The sequence below is a fragment of the Caloenas nicobarica genome, chromosome 1 (assembly GCF_036013445.1).
Source record: "Caloenas nicobarica isolate bCalNic1 chromosome 1, bCalNic1.hap1, whole genome shotgun sequence".
NCBI lineage: Eukaryota > Metazoa > Chordata > Aves > Columbiformes > Columbidae > Caloenas > Caloenas nicobarica.
In genome coordinates, this window is record NC_088245.1 from 110484441 (window position 1) to 110501319 (window position 16879).

The 16879-nt window shown below is 38.0% G+C and overlaps 1 protein-coding gene across 1 annotated transcript in view; it reads left to right on the plus strand.

Annotated features, from left to right (window-relative positions):
• Positions 1-16879, plus strand: part of PDK3 (pyruvate dehydrogenase kinase 3) — a 56970-nt gene that overhangs the window by 15897 nt on the left and 24194 nt on the right. Inside the window, exons 2-3 of the mRNA XM_065630165.1 lie at positions 3514-3655; positions 13007-13078. Coding sequence (XP_065486237.1) covers positions 3514-3655; positions 13007-13078 — 214 coding nt within the window. The remainder of the gene's footprint in view (positions 1-3513; positions 3656-13006; positions 13079-16879) is intronic.

Sequence of the window (16879 nt, forward strand, 5' to 3'; positions counted from 1 at the left end):
AATTCCTTGTCCTTCTTAAACTGGAGAGGCCAGAACTGGACTCAGTACTCCAGATGCAGCCTCACCAGGGCAGAGTAGAGTGGGGAGGATAACCTCTCTCGACCTCTTTTTTTTTTTTTAAACATTTTTAAAGATCTGCTGTGGTGGCACTTGACATTTCTTTCAGTTTTTACGCTAGGTATGCATGCTGTAGTAATGGTTTGAAATAATTTGAAGATTACTTCCTTCACAAATATCTTGCTTCTTATTGCAATTTTTCTGTCAAAGTAACTTCTATTGTATAACTTAATTTACGCAATCCGTGTTGCATTTTTACTAACTCTGCTTGGCGTCAGAGTTTTCACTTTTTGCTTGTTTCTGTCCCTGTGCAAAATTGTACTGTTTCTTTTTGCAGGTGATTGGTGATCACTTTTTTCCTCACGAGAGGTCATGGGAAGATTAGGGCTCTAAAGAATGTTAGGTGGTCTTCAGTCTAATCTCCAGTTCCGAGACTGAATCTCAGCTAGCTTTGGGCAGATGTCTGACTTAACTAGTGGAAGAGGTGGCAAAAAATCAGAGCAGGTTGCTGTCTTTGACAGTGTTTACCATCAGGAAGTTTCTGTCATATCATGACTTGAATCTTCTGCAGTTTGAGTCTGCTACTTGTTTGGTCCTTGGTGGACTATAGGTTACTGCTGCTTCCTCTGTAGAAAACTGTAAGGCTCTGAAGAGTGTTGCTGTATTCTTTATCTCTTCTTGGGTAAATCCAGTCTGATTCATCAATTTCTTTGTCACAGACTGTTTTACTGTTGTGGTTGTCTGTGTTTCTGCTTGGTCCATCTACTCTTCTAGAAGATGCTCAGAAATTGATGTAATTTACCACTGTTGAGTGGGTTATTTTACATGTGCTTTTTCTTCATCCTCTTTTGTCAAATTCTGGGTTAAGTTGTAAGCACCATAGGTATGATCTGGGAGTTTCTTAATCAGCTTGAAAGAATAATTTCATTAAGAAGAGTAAAAATTTGAAGATAATCTAGCCTCTTGAGCCTGAATTAAAATCTAGTCCCTTAGAAAGCAGAATTACTTTACAGGGTTATTTTCTACCTTGAAGAGCAGTACAGGGCTGCTTTGTTCCCTGCAGCAGAGTAGACCTATGGCAAGGAGGTAGGTAGTATGCTGTATGGCTTGTTCTGTATATTGCCTCAGTGTGATACTCCTCATTGAAGGAAACCTGTTTCAGTGCCTGACTTAAGAATTTGGTCTGCATATTTTTTTTCCACTTAAAGCAACAGAACTGAATTATTGTTCAACCAAAATCAAGTATTGCTGTATTACAAACATGGGGAAATAAATATTGATGGAGTGTTTAAGATTGTGAATCCCATATATCATGTGATGTCTTACTTTGCTTTCTCCTTGGCTTTGTGAATAAGAAGTGTTTCGCTTTCAGTGAGTCTTCTAATATTTCCATTTTCAGTTTTTTAAATGCATGCTTTTAGAGAGGTCTGTTTGCTTTGTGTGTTTCTGGGTATGTATTAATAAATGTATATGTACGAAATAAAATGGATGCTGTCCACTAGAATGTCACTTTTTGGCTGTTCTGCCTGCATTAAACATAGATTATCAGGTTGGGCAGAATGAGTTTTAACGAAGTATAATTAATTCTAGAGATTACTTGCATATTCAATGAAAGGGTCAAATAACTAAACTTGCTCTCAGTCAGTTTCAGGAAGAAACAATCATTGTCTTTGTTCTTGAGAGTTTCTCCAGCTCAGAGGGTGTTGGGTGCACTAGTTGGAGAGTCTTTCCTCCTGTCCAGCCAGTCTTCCAAAAGACCTACTATATACAATGAGTTGTGAACAAGCAAGTGTCTGTCCTCTATTGTAGGTGAATTGGTATCTAACTTCATTGAAGGACTGAGCTCTGAAATCATTACTGTACTTCACAGAAAACAACCATGTAATGTCTTGTTTCCTTTGTCTAATTTTGACAGGATGTCTGTTTTTGTAATTGAAGATGTGAAAATGCAATTAAGTAAAATAGGTCCAAATGTTTGCTGGAAGAAAAATAATAGAATTGCTGACACTAATAGAAAGTAATGATCTGCCGATTGATGAAACCTAAATGAGCAAGAAAAAAGGGAAACCTAATCCTTCCTGCATATCCCCCCAAGCTTGTGTTACCGTTTGGAAACTAATCCATCAATGCATGTTACCTATGCAAAGAAGGTGAAAACTGCTGTTCAGCTGATTATAATGGGACTGTCTTTAAAAGTATCACCTTGATTGTGCTTGGTTGCATTATACTTGAGTCTTTCAAATTGCAAATCACAGTGATTGTGTGCCTAGTAGTGCTTTTAACACTTTCTGGTTTGCTTGTACATCATTTATAGCTCTTGTATTATGCCTTCACTCACAAATTTTGCAGGTGATTGTACTGGTTATCATCACAAAAGACATTTGCTGTATTTCTAAATTAAAGCAGGATAGTGACCATTACAAGTAAAACACGGATATATTTTTTTTTCCTTTTAATTTACCTGGACTCTTTAGAAATTAGTTATGGTGTGGAGTTCCCCACCTGTGAAACACTGCAAAATACAGAAAAGTATGTCAAGTCAGGTCTGATCTCCCATCTGAATTACTTGGGGAAGAGACTTCTTATCCTTTCAAGTATTTGTAGTTGAAGTTTATAGGTTATTTCCAGTAACTAGCTTAAGAATACTGTTAGTTATGTTACTCTTCTGGTTTGTGTAGGGTAGCACCAGAGAATTATTACTGTTCCAACTGTGTCCTCAGCAAAATATTGTTATTTGGCTGGATCCCTTTCATTTGCTTTCTGATTTCCTGCCCCACCCCGCCCCCCAGAAAAAAAAAAAAAATTGTGCTGGATATAAACCTGTTTTAAAAGTGAAAGACCAAGATAATCCCAGCTGCAGCTGTTCCAAATGGGAATGTGTTAACAAGCACTGCACTTCCCTTCCAGGTGGCAAGTGAGCATCTTGTGGGCTGGTCATAGGAGGGATGATGACCTTTGCTGCTCTTTCCTGGTGCTGCTGAAATGTTTAAGTACTTAGTAGGTTTGAAGAGCTTGTGATGTGAAACATCAGCCAGCTGTTGCCGTTCTGGTTTGCCCCTTTGTTTTCACTCCCTAGCCTTGGTTATGTGTGTGGCACGCACTTTTTGAAAGCTCACTTTGGTAGAAGAGTCATACTGATAAAAGCTAGTATTTTGGCACCTTATTTCCAGCTAATATCAGGTCTTCGGTATTTGATTTTTATTTATAGGGCAAGAGATTTTTATTTACAGGAGAGAGGATGAGGTGATGTGAAAAGAGGAAGAATGTCAGATAAAGGGGGTTAAGCTCTAGGTAGGTAAAAGTATACTACCTGTCTTCAGAGTGAGATGGAAGTGAAGGTGGCAAGTAAAAGAAATTATTTGCACAAGTTTGGGGTTTTTTTAATCTTCTAGCAATATGAAGTCTAAAATTTGGTCTGCTGCAATTAACATGGTGGTTTTTTTTCCCTTTGAACAGGTCGTGACAATGCATGTGAGAAGACTTCATACATGTTTCTGCGAAAAGAACTTCCTGTGCGACTAGCTAACACCATGAGAGAAGTCAATTTGTTGCCTGATAACTTACTTAACAGGCCTTCAGTTGGACTAGTACAGAGTTGGTAAGTTAAAAAAAAAAGTGGATTGAAAAATTAATGTAAAACTAACACTGTGTTGCTTTACTTGCAGCTCAGCCTGAATTGTCTTGAACTGAGGTCTGATTTCTGCCTTGAATTGTTTATAATGAGTGTTTCTTGTCAGACAGTTTCATTTTCTTCTGTCTAATGTTAAGTAAATATTCTGTTATGGATCTTAGAGATAAGAATTCTTAAGTTAGTCTTGTAAGTTAGTAGAAGCATACTGTTGTCTCCCAGATAGTTAGAATCAGTCAATAACTTCCAAGAGTGAGCTTTTAAAATATTCCTTACTGTATGTGATTCAAAGTCCTGACATCTTTTCCACAGTAATTAATTTCTAGCCTACTTACATGTTCGGTAAGGTTTGGAGACGACTGCCTTGTATGTATTAAAGTCTAAAAAATTGTTTTTCATGGAGTATTTATTGCCTCTCTACCTGCAAATACTTAATCCAAAGAATTTATGTAAAAATATCTTTGCAGCGTCCAACAAACTTCTTGTGAATAATAGCTGATCTAACTGTAACAGCAACTAATGTTGTAGGCTTCTGTTAAGTTCAGTCATAGCCCTTGAGCCAAGAGTCTGTACATTGACTGCTGCACTTGGTCTCATATTTATCCAGCTTCAGACTTAGAAAATATAAATTAGGATATGTGATATTGTCCATGATAGGTAACACTAGCTGTCTTGATGACCACTTCAAACATAGTGATTAAGTGCTTGAAATAAGTGTAAATGCTGTGGAGCCACACAATGACAATTACTTGGTGGTTAAGTGGCAGCTTGCAAGCTTTGAAGGCTTCTATCCATCTGTCTGATATTGCCAGAAGCTCTTAAGCCAAATAGGAAAGAGGGGATAATATGGAGGCCATTTAGGCTTTTCTAATCTAGATGACTTGTGAAGCTGTCTTTAGTGAAATGTAGACAGATAGATGAATGAAGAAAATGGAATAATTCTTTTTTAGTGACTCTACAGCATAACTCTTCTTGTCCAAATATACGTTCTGTGGCATATGCTTCTGCCCTGCTAATAGAGAATCAAGCAACAATTGGATCACTTCTGGCAAAGGAGCTGAATGGGGGCTTAGAATAGATGCCCCCTTCAGAATTGTTACTTAGAGGTTTAAGAACTCATGGGATAAATTTATGACTACAATGCATACTACCAGTTTAAAGAAAAACAATCAGTCTTGAGCGTATTAGAATATATAATGCCTGTAAAATACTTGTCCAAATTGTATGTTTTGTATGATAATGTGATTTGCACTATCACAGCTGTAGACTGATAGCTCTCTGTTAAATGGACCACAATATGAGACTTTAATGTGATGAAGAAGTTTAAGTGGATATCCAGCCCAGAGACAGTAGTTCGAAATGAAAATATTTGTCATAGTGTTCTTCTCATGTTGATCCTCAGTTAACTAACAGTTTTTTTGGGAAGGAATATCTTCACTGAGATTATGTAGGAGTATTTTTGTGATCTTATGTCAAAAGTAGTAAAAGTAACAGTGGTGTGTTGTTTTCCTGATTATAGATGTGAACTTTAAAGAGTTTATTTCTTATTTTCTGTTTTGAGTTTTTTTCATTGCTTTTTTAAACTTTCGCCAGTAGATTATAAAACCTAGTGATATACTCATGATGAACCTTGGACAAAATTTACTGTATCAGTTAGCTTCCAAGACAAAAGTTTTATTAACTTCAGCGTGAATGACCTCAAGTGTTATGCAGCTGTGTTATGCAAGTGTTATAGCAGGTTTTGAAACATATTTATAATTTCTTAACCCGAAGTTTAGATATATCGAGAGATTTCTGAATTTTGTGTGTTAGAAAAATAAATATCAGTTTAGCTGTTCAGCTGTATTGTGAACTTGTAAAATGAAGAAACCTCTTCTTGATGCACTTGTTTGATATTTCAGGAAATTTTTTTTTCGGATCAGATTTCGTGATCCCTGCTGCTACTATGCCATAGGTTGGGGAAGCTTGACAATTTATTAATATGCAAACAAAAACTTTTAATGTATATTTACCACAAGTGACCCAAGGCATAATTTAGTGTATTATTCACCTTAAACTGTTTATTTGCTGATTTCCAGTAATTTATGTGATCACCAGCATATTTCATTTATTTATGCTACCACATTGTCCTAGAAGCCTATATTTTTATGTGCTTTTGGTGAGACTCAAAATCAGCTAGAGTTTTAAAATTTGAGTACCCAGTCTATTTGTTAATGTCAGTGTGCAAAAAAATACAAGAAGCTCCTAATCTTTAAAGCAGGTTTTATTAAACTTTTAAATTAGGGTACGGTGACTCTGTAAATAGATTGAACTTTGGTTTGATGGAGTGAGAAAACAAATTAATGCTGCCTACTGTACAGCATGGATCCTTTCCTGTCAGTTCTCTGTCCAGCCAAGCAGTGAGATTCTGGATTGCATGAATTTCCCAGTCCCCTTATAGGTCCCTTGGGAAGCAACCTCATCTTGTCACTTCTGAGAATTTGCTCCCTGGGGCAGGCAAGCCCTGTTCTCCTCTCCATTCTGTAATCCATCTTCACACTCACGCTGCAGGCACTTTGCTTCCTGTACCCCTCGCTTCTTGACTGCATTGCTTGACTGCACTGCGCTGCCTGGCAGATTTTACAACTGATTGCTTGATTGCTCTCAGGAAAGGTGCATTTTGTTTGTTCTCCTTCCTTTCTGGGTTCCTTAGCCTGATGTGTGCCGCAATAAGGGCACACAAGACAGCTGTTCTTCCTTTGTGCTGCTCAGCTACGCTTTTCTGAATAAAGCTGGCATAACCCACAGAGTGAATTGTGAACAAAAAAAAAAAATTTTGCGTTTCAGACTGCAAAGGTAAAACATTAGCTCTGTCCCCGTTCAGGTTTATAACTTAGTTTATGTATATGTTTTGCATGGAGTAGCAAGAGAAGGAATAAAGTGAATGAAAAGAATAACACAGTTAATGTGTTCTGGCTGTGAACTGCGGCAATTCCAAATAACAGACAGAGCAACAACCAGTGTTCTAGGGTTCAGCAACATATTTTCAGTTTTTCAAAATTAATGAGCAACTTCCTTGTTCCAAAGAAGTGGGCCTTTTTTAGGCCAGCTTTGAGAGGGCACTCTCTAGCTGAAGTATACGGTAAGTAGGATATTGAACATGTGGCAGAATTGCATAATAAAGGATATCATCACTAATGTGGTGTGATGAGGGAAAACAGTTACAATAAAACCTTATAATGGATAAGGTCAGAGCTTGTAAAATATCTGAAGTGAGTGGGAGGTCTGCACAATATGCTATTCAGTCATATCTAAAATACAGATTTTAATTAACCCTGACCAAATTTCTTTTCTTTAGTACTTTTCCCTGGAAAAGACTATAAGTTTCCATTTATCTAATTGGAAAGACCCATTGGAGAAATAAGTACAGCTTGGGGATGAGCAATTATTTTTCCTCTTATTTTTTACATTCAGATTATGCTAACAAGATTGTGTTACCATCTTTTCAGTGCTTTGGTGTTAAAGAGGTTCTAAAGGAAAATCTTAGTTAAGCACACATAGGGAAAAAGCAAATGTATCTTGCATGAGCTGAAAAAAGTAATCTGGAGTTGACATATGGGCATTTACAGTGATATCGTGTATGAAAAGTGCCATTCTAGAGTTATTGCATTTGGCAGACTAACAAGAAATCAATCTACCTGGTAGTAATTAATAAAGGAACAGGGCTAAAGGGTGCTTGAAACCAAAGAGCTTGCCCAATGAATTGTGGTATATTGTGATAAAAAATTGAACACCAAATCCTATGTCCTTCAAATCTGTTGTCGTCTTAATTTCTGCTTTTGATGACTCACCAAAGACAGCAAAATATAACTGTGGTTTGTTGGGTTTTTTTAAGTCTATGCTTTTTTTGGTGTGTGGATTTGAGTCCTGTATAGTTGTATTCATTTACTAATAATATAGCAAGTCAACCATTATTCTGGTATTTTTCTTGTTTATTCTGGCTGGCTGGTAATTGGTGTGAAGTGTGTTTAAAACATCACAAGGTCTTTTCAGTGCTTGATAAATCCTGCAGTTACCACCTTCATTTATCCATATCTGCAGCCACAGTTCAACTAAAAAGAAAATTCAAGGAAATAGATAAATTGTGTGAAAGGGGAATGATATTTTTTTACACATCCTGGCTATTACCAGAGTGAGCTGCATTGCTGACTGCTCCCCATCAGAGAGATTGTAATGTTGGTGATGGTTAAAACAATGTTGCAAATTCTTTGTTACAGCTAACCAGAGTTATAAATTTCCTTTTAAACACCTTTGTTGTTGTTGTTACTTAATTTCTTTAATTTTGAGCTGCTTAGGAGGCAGTGGGGGGGAGAAATTTTGTGTGAAAACTGGAAATCACAATAGGATAAAAGAAAAAGATGTACAGTATTTGCAGCTCTGAGTTTTTAATTAGAGACTTGGGATAATATACAGGGTATTACAACATCCCAGGTTTGGTGACATTTGATGGTAGCCATTGGACAGCAGGTTAGATTTGACATAAGGTTACTTTTTTACAGCTTCTTTTAGTCAAGGGTTTAGAAGAAACAGTAAAAGTGATGGAAGAAATTTGAGCAACTTAGATTTGAAGTTAATAAGCTTTTCTCTGAGCTGGCCCTTCTAACTTACTGGATACCGTGCTTGTGCTAATGAACTTCACTTCTGAAGTAATATTAATTTATTTTAGAATCAGACATCTATATATTTTTGATAACTCTAAAAGAAAAGCATTGCCTGTTTCCTCATTTCTCCATCATCACATATTAAAGGGAAATTACTTTAGCACATTTATAAATATCCTTAGAGTATTTTTTGGTGTAATTTTCCTTTGTTTCAGGAACTTTCAGTTCCTCATTGGTGCTGTGACTTCAGAAGCTGTTCTACCTGCTGGCTCTTCTGAAGACTGGTGACCATGTTTGTCAGCTTTTTTCTACTTGATGCCTGGTTTAGTCTTTTTCTGACTGAGAGAGTTTTCTGCACAATTACTTCCTGCATTAGATGAAACACTGGACTTACCCCTACCAGATAATCTAGTAAAAGTGCTGATCCTTCAGCACAGAAGTGGTGACGTTTGATTATTCCAGGGGCTGCACTCTTAGGCCAAATGTCCCAATAAGCTAGTGGAGAGTATGAATCTCAGTCAAGTCCAGAGAGCACAAAAACCAGCTGCCTTCAGTACCAGAAATACCCATTGCTGTTCTGTCATCTGCTTCAGCACAGGATTGCTGATGTTCAAGACTTTTAGTGGGAGGTCTGTAGTAAAAAGCACCTGCTGTGTTGCTTCTCAAGTGTAGTGGTTTTCCTGCATCCTCAGAAACAGGACTTTCATAATATTATATGATTACAGATGGAGATGAGCATCTTCCTAATAACCTCCTCTGGCTTACTTTGCCATGAGAGAAGCTGTCACTCTGTCGTGACAGAAATTTATTGAAGCATCTTTTGTATGGGAAGAAGCTGAGAGAGCTGTCTGGACTGTTCAACCTGAAGAAGAGAAGGCTTGTGGGGGTGTGGAATATTAACATTGTGTATAAATACCTAATGGTAGAGAGCAAAGATAAGGGAGCCAGGCTTTTTTCAGTAGTGGTTAGTGACAGGACAAGAGGCAATGAATACAAATCAAAGTACATGAAACTCCATCTGAACATAAGAAAAAACTTTTTACAGTGGGAGGGATCAAATGCCTCAAGAAGGTTTGGCCAGAGAGGCTGTGGGGTCTCTATCTGTGGAGATACTCCAAGCCCCACTGGGCATGGTCCTGGACAGCCTGCTCTAGCCGACCCTGCTTGAGCAGGGAGGTTGCCCTAGATGAATTCAAGAGGTCTCTTCCAACCTAAATGGTTCTGTGAGTCTGAATTTCCTTGGAAAGCTGTTTTGTGGTCTTGGGTGTTCTGGGAGGCAGAAAGGGCTGTTGCTGCCTTTATGAAAATGGGTGTAGAAGAGTGAGCTGGGTGTGTGTGGTGGAAAAACAAAAAGAGGGCAAGAAAAAAAACTAAAGGCCTCTGCAAAACAGAGAGGATGGCAACATAAATTAAAGTAGGAAGGGAAAGCATTTCAAACCATGAGGAAGGTTTGAAAGGATGAGAGAGGGGAGCATAAAGAATAGAGGAGTAGCTGTTGGCAAACTTGCTGACACCAACAGCATTTGGTCTTTTATGTGGAGTACTTGTGAGAGTCCATAGCCCACCTCCTGGCCTGGATTGTGTCTGTGCTGGAGAAATCATAGCGTTTTGGCCCACTCATTGGCTTCAGTCATGGTGGCTGCCTTGAGTTTCACATGTTTGCTGCACATCTACAGTAGCTTCCAGTTTCATTTCTTCTGAGAAGAACCTGATCTACTTAGAAGTGTCAAAAAAACTTTGCAAATATAAGCCGTGTGGATTAAGTGAAGATGATTAGGACATTCCTTTCAAAACTATACCACAGGTTTAGCTTTGAAAGTAAAAATACTAATGTAGACAGAGTCATTGAATGGCAAGAGATCAACCTACATTTGAGGAATAGAATAATACTCCACAGAAATCATGCAGGTATTTTTTTGATAGGTTGCTTTTCTCTGTGGAATCAAATATTTTGCTTGATTTCCTTTTACCACCCAAATTTAAGATGGCAGATATTTATTTAATTACAAAGGAAGATCTTGGCTTTCTTGTTATATTAGAACCTGCAGGGTGAAGGAACTAGTCCAATCTAACAATACTGGTGGTCTTAAGTTACATGGCTTTTTTTCATGCACAGATGTATTTGCAAGAAAAGGACACCACATGAATGATACACCTCTTTCTATTCACAGAAACAGTCTAGGAAGTTAGTTTCCTCTTTGAGACAATTAGAGATTGAATGCCTTAAATATGTTCTCATCAACCATTGAGGAAATGGTGAAGGAGGTAGCACAGACTTGTGGAGTGTCACATATTCACTAGAGGCAGAGTAGAATTGGGCACAGGAAAGGGTCTTAAGCATTGCTTCTGCATGAGATTGCCTGGTTTGGCAAGAAGTCAAAAGCTCACCTTACTGCCTCCATAGAGCCAAACTGATGACACCCTGAATTGCCTCAGTGTCTTGTCTACCGCTTTCCCATCTTTCATCTTGGAGTTCTTTTGCTGATTGTTTATTACTGTGTTTTGCTTGCTGTAATAATGGCACCTTTTTTCCCATCCTGTACCTATGATTAACTTGATAGACATTGATTCATATGAGGCCGATTATGTTAAAGAACATGTACCTCTTTGAAACAAAGGAGTGAGAGTGATCACAGTTTGTTACATGTTAAGTCTTGCAGGTGAAGCAGCTGAGTTCAGAGAGTAAAGCAGTTTTGTCCAGTGAGAATTAATAAAAGGGCAGTGTGTGCAAGGATGCATTCTCCAAGGAGGTTACTTCTTATTCACTGTTTCAGAAACTCAGTCCCTTCTCCAACTGATTGTCCTGATGATTCTTCCCCTGCCTCTCTATTCTCTACATCATGTTGCTGCATAGTTAGAACTTCTTCAGTATCTTTCTAAATGCTGGATGTTACACTTCTCAGGAACTCATCTTCAGTAGATAGTGGGTTGTGGCTCCTTAAGTTCCCTGAAGTGACCTTAGGCAATTTCTTGAATTCCTGGGAGTGTGGCATGAGGATTGTTCTAAACTGGTACTATCTCTTAGCAGTGTAAAAGCACATGTTTTAAAATAAGCAGTACTAGAGACACGAACTACTTCCCAGACTTGTAACTGACAAACATTTGGGATATTTCTGTAGCCATTTGTTACAGTTGCAGTGGGGCAAAAATGCACAGAGGAACAGGAGCCAGCGTTACTGTGCTGACCATGTTGAAAATGTCAGTCTCCCTGGAGAAGTGACGTGGTGACCTGTGGTGGCTGCATCTGAAATGGAGGGTGGAGGAGCAGCATGTGGTTCTGGAGGTAGTCATGTAGACAACGGTGCTGTCTTAGGCTTTGCTGTAGCTTGGAGATGTAGGGTGAAGTTTCATAGCATGCTTAAACTGATCTTAAGATAAAACTGCTACCAAAAGCGATTTTGTTTTAATGTGAGGTTGTCCAAGCCTCAGTGACTGGGGTCGGCCTCGTAGGCGCTGAGCTTATGCACAGACCATTCTGTTGAGCTGATCTAATGGGTTGCTGCCACTGAGAGGGGAAAGGCTTGGTCACTTCTTTTGTTGGTGTGTTTTGGTTTTTTTTTTCCTTATGTAGGCTCTACGGTTATCTTTTCTCTCTTGTGCTAGCTTTAGCTGGTTAGACCTTTCTGTGAGTTGTTTTCAGGTGCGAGAATGAAGAAAACAAATGGACACACACATCTGATTAGCACTGGTGTTATCATAGTGTAAGTGGCAGTGCTTAACCAGGAGTGAAGGGAGGGCAAAAGGGAGAGGAATGACAGCTCCTTCTGGAGAGGATGAAACCCTGTCTATTATGTGTGTGATTGACACCTTGTGTTATTTACTTCAGGAAATAGACTCCAATTCTGTAATCTTTAATGCTACATCTATACTGCTAAGTGCACCTGCTTCAGGGGGTGAAACCTGGTCCATAGGACCAGTAGTGTGAGGTGGTAGCATTTATACTGGTGTGGGGCTGGTTTCCTACAGAGCAGCCTGGCCATGTTCATATTGAGTGGTACTTTGCCCTAAATATTTTTTGGGTCCTGTGTGGTACCTCTGCGGCTCTAAGCCTTAGTTAATATCTCACATGTGCCAAATGTCTGAACTAGAGAGAGCAGTGTTGTGTAAGAGCGGTGTGTTTGAAAAACTGAGGGTTATGTTATGTAGCCCTGAGGTATGATACAACATATGACGAGATGTGGGAGTGTGAAGGGGTGTACTCTTCTGGAGTGCTGTGGTAGAACCAGCTGGGTGCAGTTTTGCTAGCACAGCTTTTAGGGGGTGTGCCCTGGATGCAAGGTTGGATGGCTCTCTGAGGAACATGGGAACAAACTAACATCTGCACAAAGTGGATGACCAGGAAATCAAGGTCCAGAGATGAACTAAATTACCTGAAGTTACAGACCTACCTGAAGAGAGGATTTGCTCCTGTTAACTTCAGCTTGATTTATGTAGCAGTTTTCCTGAATCGTGGACTGTAGTGTCATATATAATACTTTTAAACTCAATATAATATATTGTATTATAGTTGCCTTCTTTCCCTTTGTTGCAGTGTCCCACTTCATTTTTGCCTGTGCAGAGAACTGTGTACTATGCTTCTGTTGTTTCAGATGAGGTTGTAGTCTTAATATAAAAAAAAATTCTAAAGTAATTTACATTTAAGTATTTTAACTCCTTCTTTACTGTTTTTTTCTTATTTCAGGTACATGCAGAGTTTCCTTGAGCTTTTAGAATATGAAAATAAAAGTCCTGAGGATCCTCATGTTCTGGATGAGTGAGTAATTTGTTTTCTTGTGATGGTTCATTTAAAAATAGTCTGTCTCAAAAAACAAGTGGTTTTGTTTTATAGTATAGCAGTCATCTTATTTCTAAGGTAAAATTTGTTCAGCAAAAGCCAGAATTGTAATCTGGAGCAGAATATAAGAATCTAAGTGCTTTTGAGCAATATAGTTTGCATTTATACAGTCTGGTAGTTTAAGAAATGACATGAAATGCTTCCTCCAAGGTGGTATTGAGAAGACAACATACACGTGAGAATATATTTGCACATCAAATACTTAGGACTAAAATGTCATTTTGGTAGACATTGAGCTTAGCACTCTGTATGTAATGTATATTACACATTAATAATTTGAGTTTTTCCACTTCGTGTGAGTTGTTTTTATCTAAAAGATTTTTTTAATGGATTTCAATTATTGGTGCTCACCTGCCTCATTGAATAATATTACTTATGTTTTGAGAAGATAGGAAAGCTTAGTCATTTTTCTTTATTAACAAAACCATACTAAAATGGTCATTAGAATGTTTCCTTGAAACTTGTATGCATACAACAAAACAAAAACCACATGTGAGAATAACAGGTACATCATATGCATCAGACTTAACCCCAAAACATGCACACAGACACACACACCATGACACTAAGGTCTGTGGTTACCCTGTACTGTGTAACAATCAACTTTGTTTCAGGAGATTACTTGTTGCAGGTTTTTTTTGTTCCATTGATTAGTTCTTAGGGTAGTTTGTCTGTTAAACTTGAATTTTTTTTTTTTTAAGCTCTGGAAATCCTCCCTGGTCAAGTAGTGCTTCATAGGAAGTGTTTCATAAAACATCTTGTAGTCCAACAGATGCTCTCTTTGTGCAAGATGTGGCCTGTACTGTGCAAAAATGGTGTTTTGCCTTCGGTTAGTTTTAGATATATTAACTGCTATGTTGTGTTACGTTAAGTAAGGGTTTTATTTGGTAATGCATTTTAGATGTTATGCTCTTCTGGTTGTGAGCATGTTGTCTGAGATCTTTACACTTTATTTTTTAAGTATGAAGCAATACATGCGGGAGAAACTCAAGTGCATGAGTACCAAATTCCCTGTGTGGCAGAACTGTAGGAGGAGCTGTAAGGGTTATAGACTGGCTGAATTGTAGTGTTCTTGAACAAGGGGAAAGTAACTCTTTTCTCAGTGTGAGTCCTAAGATGGAATATTGTCTTAATTTCTTTATAGGTAGTACCCAGAACTGAAAACACACATGGGCAGTCTTGGTGTGAAAGGAACAAGAATTAGAGACTTGGAGAGTTCCACTTCTGAATAACGTTGAAGGCATTTGTTTAGACTGGCAAAAAAAGTGATCGAGGTGCGAGACACTGGAAGTCTGAATGTGCCAAAAAAAAGTCACTGTAGTAAAGGATGATTGGTTGCTCTAACTGAAGAACTGGAGAATTAAAAAATGGTCCATTTCTATTAAAGTTGAGGTTGTATACAGAGCAAAAAGTACAAATTCTAATATTAGTGAGAGCAGACTGAAATAGAGCATTTCAGAAGGCTGTAGAGAATCCCATTTTAAAAGCTTTTAAGAATAGACTAGATAGTTTTGAGTGACATTCTAGGCATGCATATTCTGTAGTGGGTAAATAAGATGAACTTTTTGACTGCTTCTAGTTTGTTACATTTTGTGATTCTGTATTTACAGCCTGTTTGCTGATCGGACAAGAATTTCTGTTTGTGACTAATTTAGCAGTAAGTTTTCCTACTGCTTGACCTTTAAAAAAAAAAAAACAAAAAACAAACAAAATACCCCCCCAAAACAACAACAACAACCCCCCCCACACACAAAAAAAACCCAACAACAAAACATTTTGAGTGGGGTTAGGTTACCAAAATTTAGGCGTCTGTTGCCTTTTGTGGTGGCACAAGCTGTCCTAGACATCTGAGCAAGCCTGACAAGTGTAACCCAGGTCCTGTTAAGCCTATAACATCCTGGGTGTGCAGGTGGAGGCAAGGGGGTTGTGTAGCTTCTGGTACCATCTTAGATGTTCTGTATTTAAGTAACTGAATTTCAGCTTTTTATGGACTTCAGAGGTTCAAGGTAGATCACTATATACATATATATATATACACACGCACGTATTTTAAAAGGTTGATCAATGTTTTTCTTGGAGATCTGTTTTTAGTCTGTTCATAATTTTCACATGAATTATCTGATTTTGTCATATGGATAACAGGCATTCTTGACATTGTTTCATGGCAATGAGAAATATTGTTTGAGATGTTCTATATTAGTATGAAATACCAAATATTTGATGAACCAAATATTTACTCATTCAGTATAAATGTTTGTTAAAATCTTTGAAATCTTGCAATTATTGTATCATGTAATTAAGTACATATAATAAGGATCTTGGGAATTTTTTGCTACCTACTGAAGTGAAGTCCAGTTAGGGACTTTGACAGTAAGCATCATCTTTTATATAAAGCTTGGCCTATGAAAAGAGACAAAAGCTGCATTATTTGATTAAATATCAAATTTATTCTTCTTGACAGTATAGGGTAGGCTACCTAAGATTAGAAAGTCAGATTTACTTTCCTCCTTTTTACATGTTATCTATTTCTAACTTTCTGAAGGCTATGCTATTCAACCTATATATTGAGCTGTAATTAGCTATTATTTTAATATTATTGGCAAACTACATCTTTCAAGAATAATCTTAACTACATTCATAATTATCTAAGAAAAATGTCTCAACTTCTGTACCAGTGTTTCATGTTGCTGCTGTCTAGCCCTATCCTACCTTTATGCCTTATGGTCAGAGGAAAAATATTAGGAACTCTAATAGTTAACAAACTATTTTTCAGTGGAAAAAAACCACTCAAAAAACCACGAAGACTTACAGGGCAGTTGATTTTTGGATACTGAGTTAGTGTCTTCCTGGTCTTTCTGTCAGCTGAGGTGGATTTCAGTTTCTGTTACGACTAATCCAGGTAACAGTAGCACAGGAGAGAAGGGGAACTAAAACGATCTTATAAAAAGGTTCAGTATCCACAGATATGCTGTAGCAATGTTGGCAGTAGTTCTTCAGTTAATGCTTTCTACAGTGTTGGAATGGCTTGGTCAGTTGAACATAATACTGTCCCCTGACTATTTGTGTTACACAATGACAGCAGTGACAACGCAGTAGAGAGGCTGAGCGTTTAGGAGTAGGTGCAGAGACTAAACTAAAGCTGATGTTTTTCAGTGGCCCAACTAGTCTCTGCTCTTAGTGTATGAATTTGAGGACAAAGGTGTGTTCATGAATGTTACTTTGATGAATGTTGGACAAAATCCTTTAAAGGGATTTTTTGTCTCAGTATTTCTGTGAAGAGGTTCAGAGATGCTTCAGTTTCTCTATTATGTTCTGTTGGTTAGCAGACCTTGTGAAGACTTAGTACAACATTGCCAGATTACTGTCACTGCCAGTAGCGTGGGTGTTTGCCAAAAGGTCAGGTTACTTTTGTGTTTTCGATAGCACAAATATCTTTCCTCAAGCTGCAGGGTGGTCAAGTGAAAGTCCACAGTTCTGTCAAACGGTGATTGCAGGAGTGTTAAGATAAGGTGTCCAGGCTTGGTAGAGGCAGAAAAGTTGGAAATTTCCTGTGGTGTCAGTATGCATCCGGATAAACACACAGAGGCAGAAGATGTTTTTTAAAAATTGAAGTGTTTGTAAAACGTGCTGTTCACATGTACTTTCAAAGAACACTTACTCCATCCCCTATACCCATGAGTTTCTTTGCTGATTTTTCTCTTTGTGGCGCTCTCATGGGAC